The 23,083-nt window shown below is 39.5% G+C and overlaps 1 protein-coding gene across 1 annotated transcript; it reads left to right on the forward strand.

The window, feature by feature from the left end:
- The first annotated feature begins 4,941 nt into the window (after positions 1 to 4,941).
- LOC124263614 lies at positions 4,942 to 21,136 on the forward strand. The gene is made up of 5 exons (XM_046698265.1): positions 4,942 to 5,226; positions 14,666 to 15,105; positions 15,864 to 16,124; positions 17,839 to 17,997; positions 19,026 to 21,136. Exons 2-5 carry the CDS (start codon positions 14,778 to 14,780, stop codon positions 20,420 to 20,422), a joined length of 2,145 nt encoding a protein of 714 aa, XP_046554221.1. The 5' UTR covers positions 4,942 to 5,226; positions 14,666 to 14,777; the 3' UTR covers positions 20,423 to 21,136.
- Positions 21,137 to 23,083: the final 1,947 nt, after the last annotated feature.

Here is a 23,083-nt window from a genome sequence, read left to right on the forward strand (position 1 = left end):
TTCATATATACAAATGCATGGTGGATATACACAACAAGTGCTATTACATGGAGTATTAGCGTTCATTAACAAATTAAATGTGCACGTACTGGCATATGTACTGTATTTTAATATTGCGGTAGGTATTTTGTCCTTAAATTAGTGTAGTAAGTAGGGCTTATCCATGGATTGCAATTTTTGAGTCTCCGGTAGCAATTAATCGATGGTAGAAACGAAAAACTATCGATAGTATATGTGACTATCGAAAGTTTAGTAACTGACTTCCGTTGATAAATGCGCAGCGTAAAATACAGGGTTTCAAGTTTCTTGTCAGTTATTAGAAGAGACTGAAACTACTTAAACTTGTTATTATTTTATATAAACTATACATTCATTTAGGAAATGACTTCAAATGGGACAATTCAAGGAGAAAAAACTATTGCAATAGTATTGCAATAGTTGGTCGCAATAGACAATCGCTATCGCAGTACATGTAGTTGTTTCCCCCCAATAGTCACCCCTAGGAGTAAGGACATACCAACCAACGTGGAACTCATCTTCAATTACATTTAATGCCCAAAATTTACACAATTTGTTTTCTCTTTGAAAATTCTAATATCTACCCTTTTCGATCATAAGATCCTCTGAAGAACATCTAAGCCTATATAATGACACGAAGAATATTCTTAGATCAATATCGTATTGCTCTGTATTTAGAACGGATTTAAAAGTACTCTAAAAAGTGAATTAGGGCGACTGTACTAAAGATGAATTCAAAGTTTGTATGTACATATATTTTAATCTTTTTGTTACGGCATTATACATGACCTTGAGTTTATAAACATTTGTGACAAAAAAACAACAACACTAAAATCACAACATTCTTTACCCAAGTTGATTTCTCGTTAGCGTTAAACAAACACATTATCATTCTCCAAACGAGAACCCCCAAAACCATTGCCCCATATAACATAACTGGTTTAATGTTTGTATCTGATATATTGAAAAATGTTTTGAAATTTAAAATGCGTAAATGCTTTAAGTTCCTGTAAATGCCAATAAAACCTTTCGTCCGGTCTACTCCCATTTGTGAGAACTCCCAGTTGTGAGACTCCCAGTTGTGAGACAGTGGAGTAGGTAAGTAGCAAAGAAAACACACCTTACTCCTCTATCTGATAAAATGGATTAACCCCAGCTAATTAGGGATTAGATATTTAACTGAATCTTGTGGAGGTAGCTTAAAAGATAAAGTAATTAACCTACTCAGGTAAATGGCTTTAAAAAATAAACACTTTGTGTAGGGAACTTCGTGATCAATATGAAAAGTGTCAAAATCTCCAAATATGGACCCATGTAAAAAAGTGTTTTATAATGACACACAAACATCATAATAGCGCAAATCTTCAAAATGTGTTAATCAAAAATCATAATAAAATATTTAATGAACTATTTCTTCTGTGTAAATATAATGATAATCTTAGTCAGTATTTCAGTATTTAACTTGTTCTTTATTGAAAACAATAAATGCTCTTTAATGCTCATTAATGAACTATGTTTCCTGCGGGTACCCTTCAGCAACAGGGCTGTTCCCACTTTCATCGTAGGGATGGGGAAGCTCCACCTGTGTGCACTGAACCATTAATTAATGTGTCTCACAACTGGGAGTTCTCACAAATGGGAGGACACATCTCGTCCCTGTAAAGCAGCACTATTTGCATGGTAATACCATGATAACATATTGGCAAAATGGACACTTGATATTTATACACAACAACATATACGTATTGTTAGTTATACATGTGCCTGTCTGAATTGGACAATTCAATGTACTTGAAAGCATGATGGCATCATCAGCAAACAATAACAATAATGTACAAATACACAACAATATATACGTATTGTTAGTTATACAATAATAAAAAAATACACAACATATACGTATTGTTAGTTATACAATAATAAAAATACACAACAATATATACGTATTGTTAGTTATACAATAATAAAAAAATACACAACATATACGTATTGTTAGTTATACAATAATAAAAATACACAACAATATATACGTATTGTTAGTTATACAATAATAAAAATACACAACAACATATACGTATTGTTAGTTATACAATAATAAAAATACACAACATATACGTATTGTTAGTTATACAATAATAAAAATACACAACAACATATACGTATTGTTAGTTATACAATAATAAAAATACACAACAATATATACGTATTGTTAGCTATACAATAATAAAAATACACAACAACATATACGTATTGTTAGTTATACAATAATAAAAATACACAACAACATATACGTATTGTTAGTTATACAATAATAAAAAATACACAACATATACGTATTGTTAGTTATACAATAATAAAAATACACAACAACATATACGTATTGTTAGTTATACAATCATAAAAATACACAACAACATATACGTATTGTTAGTTATACAATAATAAAAATACACAACAACATATACGTATTGTTAGTTATACAATAATAAAAATACACAACAACATATACGTATTGTTAGTTATACAATAATAAAAATACACAACAACATATACGTATTGTTAGTTATACAATAATAAAAATACACAACAATATATAAGTATTGTTAGTTATACAATAATAAAAATACACAACAATATATACGTATTGTTAGTTATACAATAATAAAAATACACAACATATACGTATTGTTAGTTATACAATAATAAAAATACACAACAACATATACGTATTGTTAGTTATACAATAATAAAAATACACAACAACATATACGTATTGTTAGTTATACAATAATAAAAATACACAACAACATATACGTATTGTTAGTTATACAATAATAAAAATACACAACAATATATACGTATTGTTAGTTATACAATAATAAAAATACACAACATATACGTATTGTTAGTTATACAATAATAAAAATACACAACAACATATACGTATTGTTAGTTATACAATAATAAAAATACACAACAACATATACGTATTGTTAGTTGTACAATAATAAAGATACCTTAACAACATCTGGAGGCAACCAAATACTTTCTGTACAGTTTTGATACACAACTGTCGCTAACATATTTATAATGAAAATGAACAAAAATGGGTTAAGTATACAGCCTTGACGAACGCCGATATTACAATCAAATGTTGATGGCATAACACATTTATCACGCACACATGCTTACATTTTACCGCCTCTACGTGAGATCTAATGCTGTACAATTATTTAAAGAATGAATATACTATCAGTGGTGGATTAACCCTCTCTGAAGTCTGCTTGTGATTCATGACTTTATAAGTTGTTCACAGGTCACAACAGGAATATGGGTTGATGTACCCTCTATGTTTATGTTCCCTGAACAACGTATTGATCTTACCGAACACCTCAATGTTAATTTTGAACTGTTTGAAGCACGGCTATGGGATCATGATAAGGAGTACCAGAGTTAGGCAATACCGACAACAGCCAAAACACTATTAACAGGAAGTACGAAATGAGTTCCCACAGTTCGGCGTTCCTAGCGGGTAAGATAGAAAATGTTGCAAGCCCTTATCTGACTATCTCCACTGCTAATCCCGTGTAGTGATTTCAAACCCTCTATCAAAAATTATACTCGGGACCTTATGCAACAAAGGTGGGACACCCAAGTAGGAAGAAATAAACTTCATGAATTGAAGCCAACAGTTGGTTATACCTACTTGGGTTGTCAGTCAAGACGTAATGAGGTAGTTCTACGACGATGTCGTATTGGCCACAGTTGGTTTACTCATGACTATCTGCTGAAAACGGATGTAGATGGACCTTCTGTGTGTGTTTCTTGCGATGACATGTACACCATCAAGCATATTCTGCTTGATTGCGTGGACTTTTCGACTACAAGGGACTCGCATTATGAAGCGATAAATCTGAAAGACCTGGTTTCCCGCGTCAGCGGGCATCTCATTGTTAGCTATCTGAGGGAAGTTGACCTGTACCATAAATTCTTGCTCTGTAATGTGAATAACAAATTGCCTGCTTTTGAATTTAGTGAATTTAAATAATAATGTAATGAATATATATGTTTTCAAAATAAAACTCATTTATACTTTGTACTTACAATGTTTATTAATCCAGACTTGATCACGTGACTATATGGCTGGAATAATGCCGATGTGACGTAAAACTCAACTCAACTCAACTGTAAGCGATGTACATTGATTGGCTCAGCCAAGCAGAAAACGGCTTTTATGTGTCCTGTGAAGATCCGGGATAGAATTGATCTCAAGTAACCAATGCTTGTCTCCACCTGTGCAGATCCGGGTTAGAATTGATCTTCAGCACCCGTGCTTGTCGTAAAATGTGACTAACGGGATTAGGTGGTCAGGCTCGCTGACTTAGTTAACACATGTCATCGGTTCCCAATTGCGCAGATCGATGCTAATGTGTTGATCACTGGATTGTCTTGTCCAGACTCGATTATATACAGACCGCCGCCATGCAGCTGGAATATTGCTGAGTGTGGCGTTAAACAAACAAACAAACAACAAATTATTCAAAAAGACATGATGTACACGTCTTGCTGTACCTGTGCCAATACACAATACTATTGCCTGGTATTACATCTGCAAATAAAATTCTAGTTCATTAAAAAATGCCATTTCTGGTGTCCCCCCGCCGTGATGTTGCTGGAATATTGCTAAAAGCGGCGTAAAACCAAACTCAGTCAGTCATTAAAAAAATGGATTATTGATCAATGTAGTCGAAATTTCATTTGTTGCATGACAACAATTTTATCTGAAACAAGTTGTTACTCAGAAGTGACCCTCAATTAACTGAATTTCAATACAGTCAGAAATGAATGTTGCTTAACTTTTGTGCATGTGTATACACTTTTGCACACGTCACTCTATACTCTCGGCTACACCTCTGTGCTTGGACGGGCACACTCCAGTTCAGCCATGACAGCATGGAACTCTGGGTAGGAGAGCGGGAAGCGCCGAAAACCAGCGACAACAAGGACAGGATTCGGACAACCAGTTTACGCTAGCGCTGAGGAGAAGTTTCCCCTGCTATTTCAAAAGAGCGTCTAGTAACACATCGCGTTGAGGAACTTGAATACTGTGTCGCAAGCGACTATGTTCAGCCCTAGATTTCCGGCTGCATTGATGATTGTCTCGACTGTATGCCTGTCCACGCATTTATCAGTGATACAGACGAATAAGTAAGTGTTGACGAATTTATGCTTATTTGTAATCATCACTATATAACTATTAAACGTCTGGATGATCTAGAGTTAGGACTGAGGGTATATCAATATACATTCAGTAAAGGTGGCTGCGTTAACCAGTCTAGTGGGAACAAAGTCAGGAATAAGACAGGATGTTTATTATGTCGCGTTTGTAAACAAATGACAAATTCAACAGAAGAGATAAATTAAGGAACGCAGCATTTGAATTGATCTTTCAAATTTTCACGTGTATGTATAATCGTCCTCACACATTAGTACAAGTAGAATAGAACCAGTCTGACATTAATTCATGTTACTTCCTCGTGCTTTAAAGGTCACATGCAACCAAAAAATCAAACATAATTAAAACACAATTATCACTTATTCATGACATATGATATACATTGCTGGTTATGAAAAAACATATAAACAAAATTATAAGCGTACAATCGCAAATCAAAAGTGCAATATTGTGTACTTGGGTTTACTTCCCAAGAAACGAAGCAGCCGGGATACCGAACCCAGTAAGAGCGGGTGGGTGTGGCTGGTTCATTTGCAGATGCCCTCACGGCCCATTGTGTGTGTATATATAGAGATGTTGGGTTTTGTAAATACATGCTCATTTTTTTGTGTATAACATTTTGCAATCAACAGACATCATAACATGTCATGTGTTCAAGTATCACACCTGCCTGTCTGTGTAATTACATAATGTGACAGAGACCGAACTCGGGCCATAAATCAATGCGTTTTGTTTTTGGTGTATAGCCTGATTGGTGTTAAGTTCAAATTGCATGTGGTCAGTCATCGCAGTTGTGTATTGAATATTGTCATTAGCAGACAGGCAGGCAGACACACAGGTGTCAATAAAACAAGACATTGAGTTTTGTCTGTGACAACGACATATCTATATCACAGTTAGAAATTCTGCCAACACTAATTAATGACATTGCTTTTCAGTATCGAACTGAGAAAGTGACTCGGTAAGAAGAACGTGTGGTGAAATAGACAAATGAAATTATATAAACAGTGTATTTACTGTCATAACATATAAAAAGCTCGCGCCTGTGAAATATCAACAAAACATTAGGAAAATAGCTCACACCAAAGCCTTCACAGAGTATTCACCGGACAGCTTCCAAGCTGGGCGAACCTATTTCACTGCGCACGTGCTATGAGCGCAGCCCAGCTGTTGAAACCAGTTTTCCCCCGAAAAGTCGGGGGAAAATTAGTGAATTGTTTGAACTCCGATTTCGCGCGTTTTTTTCATCGCGTTATTTTTCAACTTTATAAGTTGAATTTGCATTTTTGATGATTTGTTTCGGTAAGTCCATACCGAAAGGTATCAGAATCTGCACAGTTGTGATTTACGTTTCATGTGACCTTTAACATATAGCAGTGCCTTTAATCTACGTGTCTGATATCATCTTACATATTTCAGTCTGTGCAGCTCATGAACGACCCACCAACCTTAGCATATAGAGAATTGCCGTGGATAAAAATATCAACCAATCAAGTGTGTTCGGAATATTTATTTATCACACAATGGATAGTGTTCTCGATAGGGTCATATACGGATATCGATGCAAATTAGAGAGGTCATATGCAAATTTCAGGGATTACTTTCACAGTGTAAACAAACATGGCGTTAACCCCCTGGATGCCACAGGGTCATATACGGATATCGATGCAAATTAGAGAGGTCATATGCAAATTTCAGGGATTACTTTCACAGTGTAAACAAACATGGCGTTAAGGGTCAGGGTCGTGTCCGGATTAACGGCCGTGGTTACGGTACTGTCAGTGCTTTGATCCCAGAAAATTCATGCCTTGTTGTTATAGCTGGAGTACATTACAAAGCGAACATAGAAATTGATAGGCTTACGAAGATACCAACATCAGTTCCCCGACCGACTGTCAGTGTTAGCGAGAGAACGGTGCACAATGTAACGCTAACGTTAAAGCGTATTTGGTTGTTCAAAAGGTTAATTGAATGTTTCTTAAGTTCCACGTGAGTTTGTTATTATTTTTCAAACGTAAGCTAAGATTTGTTGACAACAATACGTACTTTAGCATAAAAGCTTACTGGGAACTAGATGACCGCTGAGTGATCAGGAGAAAATAATGTCACCGGGCTTGTGACGTAACGTATTACTCCGCACATATTTGTGACGTCATATACAGTCCACGAAGATTAGTTTCATGATTTGTGGCATTTGAATTCTCATTTTCTTAAATTATAAAGCAAAAACGACATAGCCAAGGCTCGCTAAAGACAATGATTATTCCTAATGCAGGATATTAACCATGCCAAAACACACGAACGTGATAACCTATATATAAAAATATCAACCAATCAAATGTGCTCGGAATATATATATATATATATATATATATAAAGAAAGTGATGAGAATACCGAGCGTACAGTAGTACATGTATAAGAAGAAGTTTTTGAAATAATCACACGACACGGATCTTCTCCAACATGTTTCACTATTACCTTCAGGGAGAAGTGATTACAGTTAAACGGATTATGTTATGACGTCAATTTGTCATGACGTCACAATGCAACTGTATACAAATGTTGTGACGTGGCGTTGCCATGACGTCACATTGGCGGCTTTATATTGACAGTACTAGTAGCACAATGAAAACAAGTATAATTCAGACACATTGTGTTACCTATTTAACGATGGACACAATTCTTTGATGAAAAAGTTTTCTTTAGCTTTACGCTGCATGGCGTCAGCAGTATTCATTTTATAGAAAGGGAATATTTTAAATTTTATTTCCTTTCCTGCTGCGCATTTGTCAATGTGAGCGCTTAAGGGGATGCACCTTGTTTTGGGGTCCTTAATCTGTTGTTTATGGACGCGCATTCTGTCCCTCAAGCACTCCGTTTGTCCAATGTATTCTTCATGACACCCTTGGCATATAATAACATAAATAATATGTTTTGCAGAGCAGTCCATGTTAGAGCGTACATGAAATAATTGTTTCCTGTTTTTGAACTTTGTACATGAAGTTTCAAGTATATATTCACAAGTTCCACAATTTCCCCGTTTACATTTTGAGACACTGAATTCTGTAGGTTTAATACATGAGTCGAATGTGGCACGTGTCAATATGTGTTTTAAGTTACGGCTTTGGCGTTTACTCTTTATCATTGTTACATTATCCATAATTCGATTCATTTTCATATCAGCATTTAAAATTGGAACATTTTGTCTTATGATATGAAAAAGTTCCGGATTCTTGGGGTTATGCGTTGAAACATAGGCCAGATTGACAGTGTTATTTATTTGTTTATCACGAACTATCAACAGTGTCCTTCTGTCTATGTTTATTGCTTTCTTTACTCCATCTTCCACAAGAAGAACTGGGTATCCAGGGGACTGTAGATATGATTTTAGTTCTGCAAGTCGTATGTTCCTTGTCGGTATTTGTGACAATCATGCAGATACGTCTTGCTAAGTTATAGGGAATGCTTCTCTTTATATGACTCGGGCGGCAAGATGAAAAATGAAGGTATTGTTTAGTATCTGTAGGTTTATAATATATATCTGTTTGTAGATTACGTCCACATAGTTTTACCATGATGTCCAAAAATGGAATTTCAGAATAATTTGAGTCCATGGTAAAATGTAAATGTTTGTTCAAGTTATTTAGGATGTTATAAAGCAGAGTTAATTTTTCATCTCCAAAGGGCCATAACATGAAGCAATCGTCAAGAAAACGTCGCCAATTTGTTCTAAAGTATTCAGCGACTTCAGGTCCTAACTGTTCTTTCACTTTGGTTTCCAGAGTTCGTTCCAAATACCCTAAAACTAACGTAGCATACATCCCTCAAGCACTCCGTTTGTCCAATGTATTCTTCATGACACCCTTGGCATATAATAACATAAATAATATGTTTTGCAGAGCAGTCCATGTTAGAGCGTACATGAAATAATTGTTTCCTGTTTTTGAACTTTATACATGAAGTTTCAAGTATATATTCACAAGTTCCACAATTTCCCCGTTTACATTTTGAGACACTGAATTCTGTAGGTTTAATACATGAGTCGAATGTGGCACGTGTCAATATGTGTTTTAAGTTACGGCTTTGGCGTTTACTCTTTATCATTGTTACATTAGCCATAATTCGATTCATTTTCATATCAGCATTTAAAATTGGAACATTTTGTCTTCGTGGGCATAAACAACTTCAATAAATAACCAAAACAGTAGGCACATCGCCATTCATACAAATTACCCTTAAACTACAACCTGCAACCCGCAACCCCCAACCCGCAACCCGCAACCCGCCATCCATCAAGCATGGGCTGCTGAAGACCAATTCTAACCCGGATCTTCATGTGTTCAAAACAAGGAAGTGTCGACGGGTTTATGTTAGTGTGTTTTCATCAGTATATCACCATTAAATGTCAGGTTGACCTCAAGTAGGGTTGGGACCAAGTGTATTTCACTGTACATAGCCGAATGTGCACCCCCCACACTCTCCTACCCAGAGTTCCATGCGGCAAGCCAGCACAGTATCTCTGCCACAGGCCAGAAAAATGTGACGATTCGTCACATCTTGCACCGTCCATTCAATATAATTTACATATTTCTCAACTCTTTTAATTTTGACGAGTATACACAACTAATTAAACATCTTTGATAGAATGGTTTAGTTTCATTGAGAAAATATCCTAAAACATGTGACACTATTTCGATTTGCGTAGCGATCCTTTGTTTACATAGGTTGTACGGCTCCACGTGCTGTCATCGAAGCCGACGGAGAGCAAACGATGCAGCCAGTTTGATATCTAAATATGTACTGTCATAGACCTTACTGTCGCAGTTGTGGAAGAATATATATGTAACAATGTAAAACATTATGAAGAGAGCGCCGAAAAGCTTTCGTGAGTCCAGTCTCTTCTTATTATGAATATGCGCGTTTGATTACAAACAAGAGAAAATTCCGGTCACGTGATATGCAAATTAGCCTGTGGCAGTGATGTTATGTTAAGTCATCGCTGTGCCGGAGTGTGCACCCCCCATCCTCAAGAAGCTGTATCCGCCCCTGATGTACATGATGTGATGGTGACTGTGATTACGACTGTGATTGGGAACAATGTCAGGAAGTTGTTTTTTTTTTAAGCCAGACAAACGTAAATATTTATTTAGTGTAGTGGCTCATGGCCAGAAATACAGATATATTCAAATTTCTAAGAGCTTTTAAGAATTTCTACTGTGAGATAACACCTAACGGTAACTAGTAATTCAGTAATTTTCTTTTTTTTTTCTTTTTTTTTCTTCCTGGACAAAGTACATTTGCTGATTGTGTCACTTGGTGTTACTTTGCGTTTACATAACCAGGGAAGAAAAAAGAGCTAGAACGAATATATATATAAACTCTGTCAAAAAAGAAACGCAACCCCTGTCCTCAGATATGAAAAATTCGTTTGAATGAAGTTATTGCTTCCAAACTAAATTTTATTCGAATGTATTGAAATGATACACGTAATTAATGAAGATTACCATCCAAACAACTGCATTTGTACGCATAAGTGTATTTTATTGCTTATTCCGTCACAACGCATGAAATGACCCTCATGGTGACTTCGCACAAAAAACACACATGCAAATCATGAAAATGGCAGTTAATGTAGGGGTGTATAAAAGCCCATGTGCTTCCGTATTATATTCATTCATTTGTCGCCGAAAAGCTGTGTTAAAAAAATGCCACGATTGAGTGCTGCCGACCGAAATATCGCCATTGGTCGTGTTCAAGCCGGAGAAAGTTTTGGAACTGTTGCACGGCACCTAAATGTTCACAAAACAACGATATCCCGACTTTGGAGCCGCTACAACAACTTCAATTTGACCAACGATCGCCCGAGAAGTGGAAGGCCAAGAATCACGACCCCCCTTCAAGATCGGTACATCCGGGTCCATCACCTGCGTAATCGGCATGCCCTACCAACCGTGACTGCCACACAAATACCAGGTTTGAGGAGAGTGTCAGCTCAAACGATTAGGAACCGTCTGAAAGAAGCGGGTTTACGTGCCTGTAGACCAGTTGTTGGACCTGTACTACGCCCCCTACATCGACGCCGACGACTCAGGTGGTGCAACAACGTAAGGATACGGTCTTTACAAAACTGGAGGCGAATCTGGTTTTCTGATGAATCACGTTTTTCTTTTGCAACGTCACGACGGAAGACAGCGTCTGTATAGGAGACGTCATAAACGTTTTGCGCCCATCTGCGTCCGACAGGTGGACAGATTTGGCGGAGAAAGCGTCATGGTTTGGGGAACCATCTCATACAACCAGAAATCAGACTTGGTGATCGTTCCAGGGAACCTGACAGCCCAACGTTACATCAACCACGTGTTAGAGCTTCACCTTCTCCCGATTATTGACCAACAGACACAGATTTTTCAACGGGACAACGCCCGGCCTCATACTGCACGTGCAACAATGAACTTTCTGCAGAATTCCAACGTCAATGTGTTGCCATGACCCTCTAAATCACCAGACCTCAACCCTATTGAACACCTGTGGGATACTCTGGATCGACGCGTACGTCAACGTCAGCCGCCGCCACAGACGCTGCAACAGCTCGCCGTTGCACTGCAGGAGGAGTGGAGAGCCATTCCCCAGGAAAGAATCCGGCGTCTTATCCGTTCTTGTCCAAGGAGATGCCGTGCAGTGATTGCAGCGCGTGGTGCTCATACGAGATACTGAGAAAGACGCCCCCCTGGTGACAAACTGGTGTCTGTGAGATGACTTTTGAAATGACAATTTTAAACATGCCCATCTGGGTTATTATTCTGCCAAATTTCAGACTTCTGTCTTAAATAATAAAAATGCCGTGTCGTCCTAAAACTTCAGATCAAAATCTCTAAAATACAGGGGTTGCGTTTCTTTTTTGACAGAGTTTATAATGCCAGGAAGTAGAACTGAACGGATGTTTGTTAGGTCCGGGTTTGTTTGAGAAATTTCACCGAAAATATTTTAAAGATAGATTTCACTCACAACAAATGGAGCATATAGACATTTTATACACATGTTCACCTGTATTTATAATCGTTCTCACACTTGCGGCTTGTTTTGGATACAAGTAGAATGGAAAAGGTTTCAGTCAAAAGGCGCATATAAACTAGTGCTCAAAAGAAAGTATACAGTGTGTTTGACCAAATTTGGAACGTTAAAGAAAAGCATATATGAATAAACATCTGTTTAATTTCAATACAGTATTCGATTTCCACAGCATGTACACAATTTCATTTCATACAAAGTCGAAAGTACCGTTGATTGAGACTGTAAGACACGTGGTATCATAGTCTGAACTTTTACACAATTCAAGAAGGCGTTTTTTTCCTTCAAAAAGTCTTCAAATGTTGAGTTAATAGTGAGTGTGACCACCATTTGCTTCAATACACGCCGTTTTCATTCCTTTAGGGGACGTTTTTCAATGGCGATGTTCCCTGTCGCAGCGTCAAGACGTGGGGTAGTGTTTTGACCTTGAAACTTCTTCAAAACGAATGTCGATTTCCCAAAGTAATCTTGATTTTTATAGCCAGACAGTGCATGCTCTTTGCTGCATAATTTCAACTAGAAGGTGATTTCTGTTGCGCTGTGGCGATGACTTTTTAATCCGTGTAAGAAATCTAATCAAAATCAACATTTTCAGGTAAAGTCGATTTTTTATTCATGCAATTGTGTAAAATCATGTTATCAACACTTTTGTTACATATTTTGACGATTGTTTGAACACAAAAGGTAATAAATAGATTTTAAAAATACAAAATGCCTATGCGTTTCTTTTTTGGGATAGTATATTATGGCGATATAAATTTTACACCCTTGTATTAAATAACTTAACTAAATATTTAAGTGAGTTTATCTTTACGCCGCACGTATTCAATATTCCAGCTATATGACGGTCAAAAGTTTAAGATAAATTGGCATAAAACTCAAGTGGCTTTCAACAATATCATTAAAACAAAAATGTGTATCAGGGAAGAAAAAGAAACCCTATGTTGCCTTTGTTGATTTTTTGTTTGTTTGTTTGGTGTTTGACGCCGCACTCAGCAATATTCCAGCTTATGGGGGTGGCCTGTAAACAGTCGAGTCTGGACCACACAATCCAGTGATCAACAGCATGAGCATAGAACTACGTAACTGGGGTACGGTGACATGTGTCAACCAAGTCAGCGAGCCTGATCACCGATCCCGTCGTCGCCTTTTATGACAAGCGTGGGTTGCTCAAGATCATTTCTAACCCGGATCTTCACGGATTGTGTGATAATATACATATTGAGGACTTTAATCATGGTCTGGATCTAAATTATATTCAGGACGCTGAAAAAACATGTCACCACTCACTAGTAATGTGAAATATGTTAATTTCTTTCAGATATCTTTGGCATTTTTGCTCAAAGTCACGTTTCTGATATTTATCGATAATCGATCGATATTTAGTTAACGATTATCGATCTCTATCGTCTGTATCGACAACCAGCTACATTATGTGACTATTTTGAATATCCTATTGGATTAAAACAAGGCTGTATATAGAGTGCTCTGTTATTCTCATTCTTTATCAATGATTCTACATTGGAATATTTAGGTAATTGCAAACATGCGGCTGCTTTGGGATTAACAGATTTAGACAAGACAAATATCGTGAAATTATGTCCGAAGTCATGCACCATTGAAATATGTACATGTGCACTTTCTCTGTACACGGAACAGTGTCCCCATACTTTATATACTGATACATAATGATAGGATATAGGATGATACATTTTGTTGTTAGAGAGAGAACAGATGAATGGGGAGTGAGAGAGAAGAGAAGATGGGGGAACAAAGAGGGGTGATACCGTGAGTGTGTGGGGGAGTGAGGGAGAGACGGATAGAGAAGGGGTGAAAGAGAGAGAAAGAGGGGAGAGGGATAGAACAAAGATTGAAGAGGGAGAGAGACTGGGGAGAGAGAGGGATTGAGGAAGAGGGAGAAGGAGGGAGAGAGGGATTGAAGATCGTAGAGAAAAGGGGATTGAGGAAAAGGGGAGAGGGAGGAAGAGAGGGATTGAAGATCGAAGAAGAGAAACAGGGGTTGAAGTGGGGAGAGAGGGAGGAAGAGAGGGATGGAAGATCGAAGAAGAATAACAGGGATTGAAGTGGGGAGAGAGGGAGGAAGAGAGGGATGGAAGATCGGAGAGAAACAGGGATTGAGGAAGTGGGAGAGAGGGAGGAAAAGAGGGATTGAAGATCAGAGAGAAACAGGGATTGAGGAAGTGGGAGAGAGGGAGGAAGAGAGGGATTGAAGAGAGGAGAAAAACAGGGAAGAAGAGTGGGGGCAGAGTTCTCACATGGGTACTCTGATACCCAAAGACAAAGTGTAGAACGTTGTACATATTAAGGCGTTTCTGTTTTAGGATGATGCTGGTGAAGAGTTCATATTAAACACACTGGTGAATGACAAGTGAAAAGGGAAGGACGTTTAAAGTTTTGAATTTGAACACAATGCTTGGGAGCTGAGTAGGCAGGATGGACGAAGGTCAAGGACAGACGGATGATTGTGATACGGATGATAGTACACCAGCAGGATGCAGAACACACAGTGATGGAGACACGTCATCAGACGGGGAACACATGGGACCTGCAGGTGTTGCCATGGGCAACCCACAAGGAGCAACTGAAGGAGCAGGCATGGAGGATGCTGATGTTTATGAAGAGAATGATGACGAATATTATGATTGCACAGACGAAGAAGAAGAGGTGGATGGGATACGAGACATGTCACAACTTGGAGCAGGTGCCATTGGGGTCAAATTCCAGGCTGTTCATCAAGAGTCCTATCAACTTGTAGATAAAGGTATGTGTGTCTTTAGGAAATGATGACAGCAAGTGATGCTTGCTTGATACATCAGCGGTCACACGTCAATGGAAACACTAGTGAATGATGCCCGATAGTCCCGTCAGTGCACTTAGCATCACAATGCGATCGGTGTATAATCGCATAAGTGTGAATATATTATTGTAGTATTCTGGGACGACTCCATCAGGATACAATTTCCCCCTTACACATAGAGCCCTGAAATAATTAGTGTACAGGGTAAATCATACACTAGGTTGAGCCACATGGTACACCGCAGTTATTAAACCCCGCTTCCATTACCCGCTTTACATCACACAGTGCAGATCAAATCAGATCAATACAAGTCACATTATCTAATTCACAAACACGGACACACAGACACACGTGCAGAGAGAGAAAGATATATATATATATATATATATATATATATCACACTCATACATACACACACACATATATATATGTGTGTGTGTGTATGTAAATTATATCTGTAAATTATATAGTGTGATTTGTATTCGTCTGATTTGATCTGTATTGTGTGATGTAAAGCAGGTACTTGGTTAAATGTGTAATGTGGTGGTATAACAGTTGAACTGACCTGAACATAGCTATCCTGACCTGTCATAGTGTTTACAGCCACAAATTCAAACTATTTTTTTTTATCTATTTCATGTCATTTTATCAATGTCAGTATTCGTATGACATTTGTTTGCGTCCTTGGAGATCCAATTTTAACCTGTTTGTTTCCTTCGTAGATACCACGTCACTAGTACAACACCTTATGGGCTGCTGTCAGCAGCCACCGGGAGAATTAGCATCAGCGCCTCAGCAACGAGAGCAGCTCCAACCTTCAGCTGGTGAAGTTGATCTAAGAACAAGTCTACAGGTTCCGGGAACATCAGCTCTGACACCAGCCTCCACGTCGTCGCTTTACCCCAAAATACTAGGATCTCCTTTAACAGAGATACAGTCCTCCGGGCTGCCTCTAGTACCAGTGACTGGTGGATCTTCTACAGGTGAGCTCTGCTTTATGAGTACTGCTTTATATATATACTTCAGATATCTTGTACAGTTCTCCAGGTGAGTGTTGTGACGCGTTAAAGTAGGTTCGGTTATGGAATACCTTCAATAAGATATTTTCAAAAGAGGTGGTTTGTTAAAAGGTGGGACTACAGTAACATACGCATGGGTCTGGACATGAAAACAAAGGATTTATGTAACGAGAACATTTCTGGGGAGTGAGTGATTTTGCGTCACTTTTAGCAATATCCCAGCAATATCACGGCGAAGGACACCAGAAATGGGCTTCACACATTGTACCCATGTGGGGGAATCGAACCCGGATCTTCGGCGAGAAATAACTACAATGCTAACCCACCACTCCCATTTCTGTAGAAATCAATCTCCCAGACATACGATGTCTATGTCATGACCTCGGACAACGCATAGTAGGGTTGAAATGCCAGATTTACCATTGTGAGCAGATGTATTTTTAACCAAACGCTGAAAGACACTTCATTGAACACATTTAACCAGATAATGATCATGCGACGTTTGCAACTTGTTTACATGCCTTAGGTATGCTGCAGGTGAATATTGTCGCCCAGTCGGTGCATGGTCTAGGCAATTCGAACTTGCCCATTTAGATAGCATTTACATGCATGAGGTCCACGAGTCATTCCACAACTTAGTGCGCGTCATTTGAATTAGAACCGTCATTGATACAGGGAACAGCAGCATGACTTCCCTTTGTCTGATGTCATGTCTTGTGTGGCATAACTCTCGACTTCCATGACCAACATATCAAATTTGGAGACTACCTTATCGGCTTGTTATGGACGGTACCGTCGTACAGTGTGATCGTTTCTGGGGTGGGTCCAGAATGGTATAGGGTTGCATGACAATGACTGGCCGAAATGTCCCCTATATTGTCGATTCAGCATGACAGTCGAATACTATCGGGAAAACATCTTGTGATGTGTTGGGCATTTGTCAATATGATAACGCATGTGCTCATCGTGCCAGGATTGTGACACAATTCCTCCAAAGCGAAACATCCAGCACTATGTCCTGACCTTTCCGCCACTAAATACGTATGGGTATTCCATATTCCACCCAACTCTCAATGAACACAGTGCTACCCTCAATCAGTCGATCTTAGTGACCCAAGCGCTTCCGTGGTGTAGTGGTTAGAGCGTCCGCCCGGAGAGCGGAATGTCGCGGGTTCAATCCCCGACCGCGTCATAACAAAAGACGTTAAAATATGGTACTTGTTGGCCCTGTCTGGAGGTCGGCATTAATGGGTACAACAAGGACTGGTTGGCTCGGAGTCAGTATAATGTGTCTGAGTGGAGTATTCATGCTTCACTGCGGCATGGTATCTCAGTGGGCTAGCACTATAAAACCAGCTTCAGTCTGGGCTAGTACAAGGAGCCGCACATACACATACACACGCATGCACGTCGTCATATGTGCGAAATATTCTCAAGCACGACGTTAAACCCAATTTCACCTCACCTCTTGGAGACCCTATCACAAATATTTGTCAAGCTCTGCTCAATGTTATGAACAAACGTAACCAGGTTGTAACCTATTATGATATACATGTATACAATAAATCACACACAGTGAAAGTTCATGATAATACTTGCTTTCAGAATCACTTGTGGAATGTAAGTTCAAATGTGGAACACATCTATGCAAGCTTCAGTCATGTGGTTTCTGTTACAGTCACACAGTACAACGTTATCAAAGTAGAGCAACATTTTGGAGATGTGACTGTGAAGGGAGGCAAGAATCTGAACATTGGCGGAACTCAGAATGTCGGTACAACTCCCACCAACCAGGAAGAAGAGGAGAAGACACCGACTGCAGCACAGAGGATCAGGAGTGGGTTATTTGATAGACTGTACATGTGCTGGAATCCTGACTGCTGTTGAAAAATGACAGGACAGTTTGCAAGCTGCCAAGATAGTAGTGTAGGGTCTCTCTCTCTGTCTCACTCCCTCTCTCTCTCCCTCCCTCTCTCTCTCTCACTCCCTCTCTCTCTCTCTCACCCCCCTCTCCCTCCCTCTCTCTCTCTCCCTCTCTCGCCCACTCTCTCTCTCCCTCACTCTCATCCCCCTCTCCCTCTCCCCCACTCTCTCTCCCGCCGCCCTCTCTCGCTCCTCTCCTTCTCCCCCTCTCTCTCCCTCCCTCTCACTCCTCTCTCGCCCCCTCTCTCTCTCTCTTGCCCCTCTCTCACACTCCCACTCTCGCCCCTCTCCTCTCTCTCTCTCTCACCCCCCTCTCCCCCTCTCTCTCTCTCCTCCCTCTTGCCCTCTCTCACACTCCCACTCTCGGCCTCTCCCTCTCTCTCTCTCTCTCACTCCCTCTCTCTCACTCCCACTCTCGCTCTCCTCTCTCTCACTCCCTCTCGCTCACTCCCACCTTTGGGCGTAAACTAATCTGTTCACCTGCTGGAAGTGTACCATTAATCCTGACTCTTATAATCTGGGTACTTTCCGCTACCCACCTGTAAAGAAAGTACGGTGCTGGATATGCTCAGTTCAAATCACTTGTTTTGCTCCTGTAGATTCCGGTCAGATTTGGTCTTCAGCAAGCCATGCTTGTCATAAAAGTTGACTTGCGGGATCGTCAGCCTCGCCGACATGTTTGGTGCATGCCATTGGGTGTGGAGTCAAATCGCTAATCATTTCATTTTACTGTTATTTTAAATCAAATTTATTTTATATGTCACTGGTTGTTTTACGGTATCTTGTTGATATGATTTCGTAATGTCTACATGTCTGAAATTGTTAAGTCACTCACTTACTGGACACATATTAGAATAAGGGTTTTGGAGTAATATGTTAAAAAAGGAAATTACACAGATTTTATGCACAGTTAAATGTGTTAAATGTGCCTTGTTTCCACAGAAAGGACGGCATCCAGGATAAAGTCGTGGACTAAAGACATGGTGGAGACAGAGGCCCTCAAGGAAGTGAAAGGAAAGCTGGACATAGGAGCCACATGGGTGACAATTAAAGGAAAACCTGGAGAGGGTAAGTCCACAATAGCCTACATGGCTCTCAAAGACCAGTACAACCAGGGGAGACAAGTATACCAAGTGGTGTCACCAGAGGAGTTCAATGAAGTCCTAATGGCTTGCTCAAATCCTGTCATTCTGTTAGATGACATATTTGGTGATCTGGAATTCGACGCAGCTGAGTTGGCCAAGTGGAAACCAAGTTTCCGACCTATTATGGATGTGAAACATCCCGACAAATATGTTGAAAAAGATCCTGTTGACAAGTCTACCAAAACGGAAAAAGTTTCAGAGAGAACAAAAGTTGATCCAACACAGAAAAAACAAACAAGTCCAAACAAAGACAAAACTATCATTATCCTCGTAGGCCGTGACTACGTGCTGAAATCCTCATTAGTAAACTTGGGAAGGATGGCAGATTACATTTCAAGTCCCCAATACGTAGTGGAAGTTTCCTCACAGAGAGACTCTTATGAGCGGAGAAAGATATGGCGTGTTCACGCTGAAGCAAAAAACACAAACTTTGAAGAGTCAGTTGTGTCTCAGATATGTAAGGCAGACTGTCCACACGGCTTTCCCCATGTATGTAAAATGTTTGCCACAGCATATGAAAAGGATTGGACTCCGCTTCAAATGGAAATGTTTTTTCAAGCGCCACTGGATTTTCTCAGAAAGACTTTGGATAAATTTCTTCAAGACACGAAAAAGCGTTCACTGTTCATGGCCATGATTAAAAGAGATGGGAAGATTAGTTTGCAAGAGCTGGAAGAGGAGGACAGTCTAGGGTATGTAAGCATAGCAGCTGCTGACGATTTAGTTGGAACTTACCTCAAGAAGGAAGATGACACCTACCTGTTTGATCATCCGTCTATATATGACAGCGTTTCCTTTATTCTCAGTACGAAACAATCGAAGTTTGTTATTGAAAATTGTAGATTGTCATTTATCAATCAGCGACTTCGTCTTCCATCCTCCGAAATAGGAACAAACGTTGCTGGTGATACAGATATTGTTGCAAAAATCCCACAGACTTATGCTGGACATTTAGCAAGAAGATTTGCAAGTGAAATTGAAAACAGCAATTTGCATGTTTTTTCTCACCAGGCATTTTGTGATTCAGACTTTGTTGACTTGCTAATGGACTGCCTGAAGAAGCGGTTTCACATGTGTGTAGCGGATATTGTGAAACTAACTGATAACTCATCAAAAAAGTCATTTTATGAATTCCTTTCCAGCATCAAAGCACATCATCTCATCGACTTTTTTGAGGAGAAAGAAAGTGAATAATTTTTCCAAAGTGAAGGAGTAAATATGAGATACAGCCTGAAGCAGACACCGCTTATGTTAGCAGCAGAAACCAAAGACAGTGTGTTTGTCAATCAGAATTTATCCCTTATCCTTGATCTAATGCAAGAACGATAAGGATCTTAGTGGGTTTGGTTATCTTTCCAAAAAAAGTGGAACATGCTATTGACAAGGGTGTGGACGTTAAAGCATCAACAGCCATATGAACACCCCATATACCATTCTGAAAAGGAAGGTCACTTAGAGGCGGTGAAACTGTAAGCTAGCAGACGATGTGATATAGATAGTCTGAAAGGTCAAAAAGGTCATTTTCAGAATCGTAACGAGAAGATAGGTGTGGTTCTTTCTAAACAGAGGAGTAGAGTTTGACGCTTTTGATTTGTGCACAGCATGTGAGGTCGGATGTCGTCAAGATGAGGTGAATGTCGTCAAGATGTTGTTTGAGAAGGGTGCTACTGTGAAAGTTAAGTCAGAATGTTTATGTTGCGATGGCTGAGCGGGTTAGACGGCTGACTTTGTTGAACTAAAGTCTGCTGTTCAGGTTTGGGTGTCATTTGGAAAAGGGAAAAACTTCAGATATTATAACCTCAACAGAATATCCCAAGAAGATGAGTGGCGCTTCTCTTTTTTTCCACGCATTCACTGGTTCTGACACAACATCACAGTTCAGTGGAAAAGGCAAGAAGACTTCTTGGAAGACTTGGATAGCCTATGAGGATGTGACTGACAGGTTTCCTTTTCCTGCGAAGCATCCATTCAGAAGACTCAGAAGTGTTTTCATCACTTGAGCAATTCACATGCACCATGTCTGACAGCCTTACATAGTCAATGAACTGCGGCAAATAGATAACATATGTTTTTATTTGTGATCACACTTTCTCAGTCAAGTATAGAAAATCGGGCAACCCCAAAATATGTTTTATCAGGATGTACTTTGCAAAGTTTCATGCTTTAGTCCGGCGTGTAACAATCAACTTCAAAATCGGTGCCTAACTAATTACTAACAAGGAAAGTTGTTGCCAAAGCTATTCGAGCTCACTTTCTTGTAGACACAGCTCTCAATGGTCTGTTGGTATCAAGAACTTTTAATGTGAGCCTTCCTAGCTTCCATAAACCTTCTGATGAAGCCGACCTTGCCACTCCCCTTCACTGATGATGAGGATCTCAACATGCGACAGTGCTGTAAAATGAGCTAGTGAGTGAATCCTTGACTGTTGGGGAAGTATCTTCTTCAAACACATATTAGAAAGCATTCACCGTCGTCTTAACCAAGAAAAAGATGCGCTTTTGTGGAAGCCGCGGTGGCTGAGCGGTCTAGGCGTCTGACTTTGTGTGCTGGCGATTAGGTGCCTGACTCTGAGGGTGTTGGTTCGAATACCGGATGGGACTCAACGCAACAAAAGTATTAGAATATGTACTTTACCAAGAAAGTGTAATCCCAAATATAACATATGTTACAAGTAAATGTAATTGCCATTATAAGAGAGACAGTTCTCCCCGTGTAACGAAAATTTATTAGTTTCTTCTCCCAACAAGTTCAGTACCATCTCCAATTAGTCAAGCCATCAGAATGGTTGTCCTCACAATGGAGAACCCGGGCACGGTTCCTGATCTGTACCAAGAGATCAGGAGGTACCAAACCAAGGGCACCGAGAACAATGGGAAGACTGACGAAAATTGATTAGTTTCTTCTCCCACCAAGTTCAATACCATCTCCAATTAGTCAAGCCATCAGAATGGTTGTCCTCACAATGGAGAACCCGGGCACGGTTCCTGATCTGTACCAAGAGATCCGGAGGTACCAAACCAAGGGCACCGAGAACATTTGGGAGACTGACGAAATTGTGCTTGGAACGCAAGCGAGACATTTCAAAGGCGACGTCCGCATACTTAGTATTTACCATGTTTTTCCTGAATCTTGCCAATCACATTGCTGTCAAAAGGGATTGAAACTTCAATGATATATGACCCACAAGCATGGCAAAGACGGTAGTAGAAGCAACGAGCCTTGCCATCATGTCTTTTAAGATATGCTCTTTGTGCCAAGGAAGGGCATCCACTGACAAGGCGTTGGACAGTTTCTGTAAATTCATTGCAAAGTCGACATTTCCTGTTAATATTTTCTTTAAGAATCACATTTTGGCGATTGCGAGTGTGAAGTGACTGGTCTTGGGCAGCAAAAACAAAGTCCTCAGTTTCACATTCATCACTTCATCCAGACGCTCCACACACTGCATATATGCATGATGCAGTGGTTTCTCATAAAGCTTCTCCACAAATGATAGATTCTGGGCAGACATGTTGAAGGACTTCACCTGGTTTACTCCCATCATTGTATCATTCAGCAGTACATCGTCATCAACAAAATCAACCTCAAATTTCACATTCTGTCCAACAACTTTGACATGTTTAAAATAGATGTGGAATTCCTTACTTTCATCATTAAATGTGTCTTGACACACATCACCAGAGCATCATCTGATAAATAAATGTGTGCAAAAGTACCCGATAAAATTCTATCATGAAGAGCCTCTACCTTAATCAAACCCAGACCTCGAGAACTGATTGGCATATATAAAGGATTAAGAGAGGAACGAGGGTGGTATGCTCTGTTATCAGACATGATCCTTCCTGTCAGGCAGT

Source organism: Haliotis rubra, unplaced genomic scaffold, assembly GCF_003918875.1.
Source record: "Haliotis rubra isolate DU_JTF1 unplaced genomic scaffold, ASM391887v1 Scf89, whole genome shotgun sequence".
Lineage (NCBI taxonomy): Eukaryota > Metazoa > Mollusca > Gastropoda > Lepetellida > Haliotidae > Haliotis > Haliotis rubra.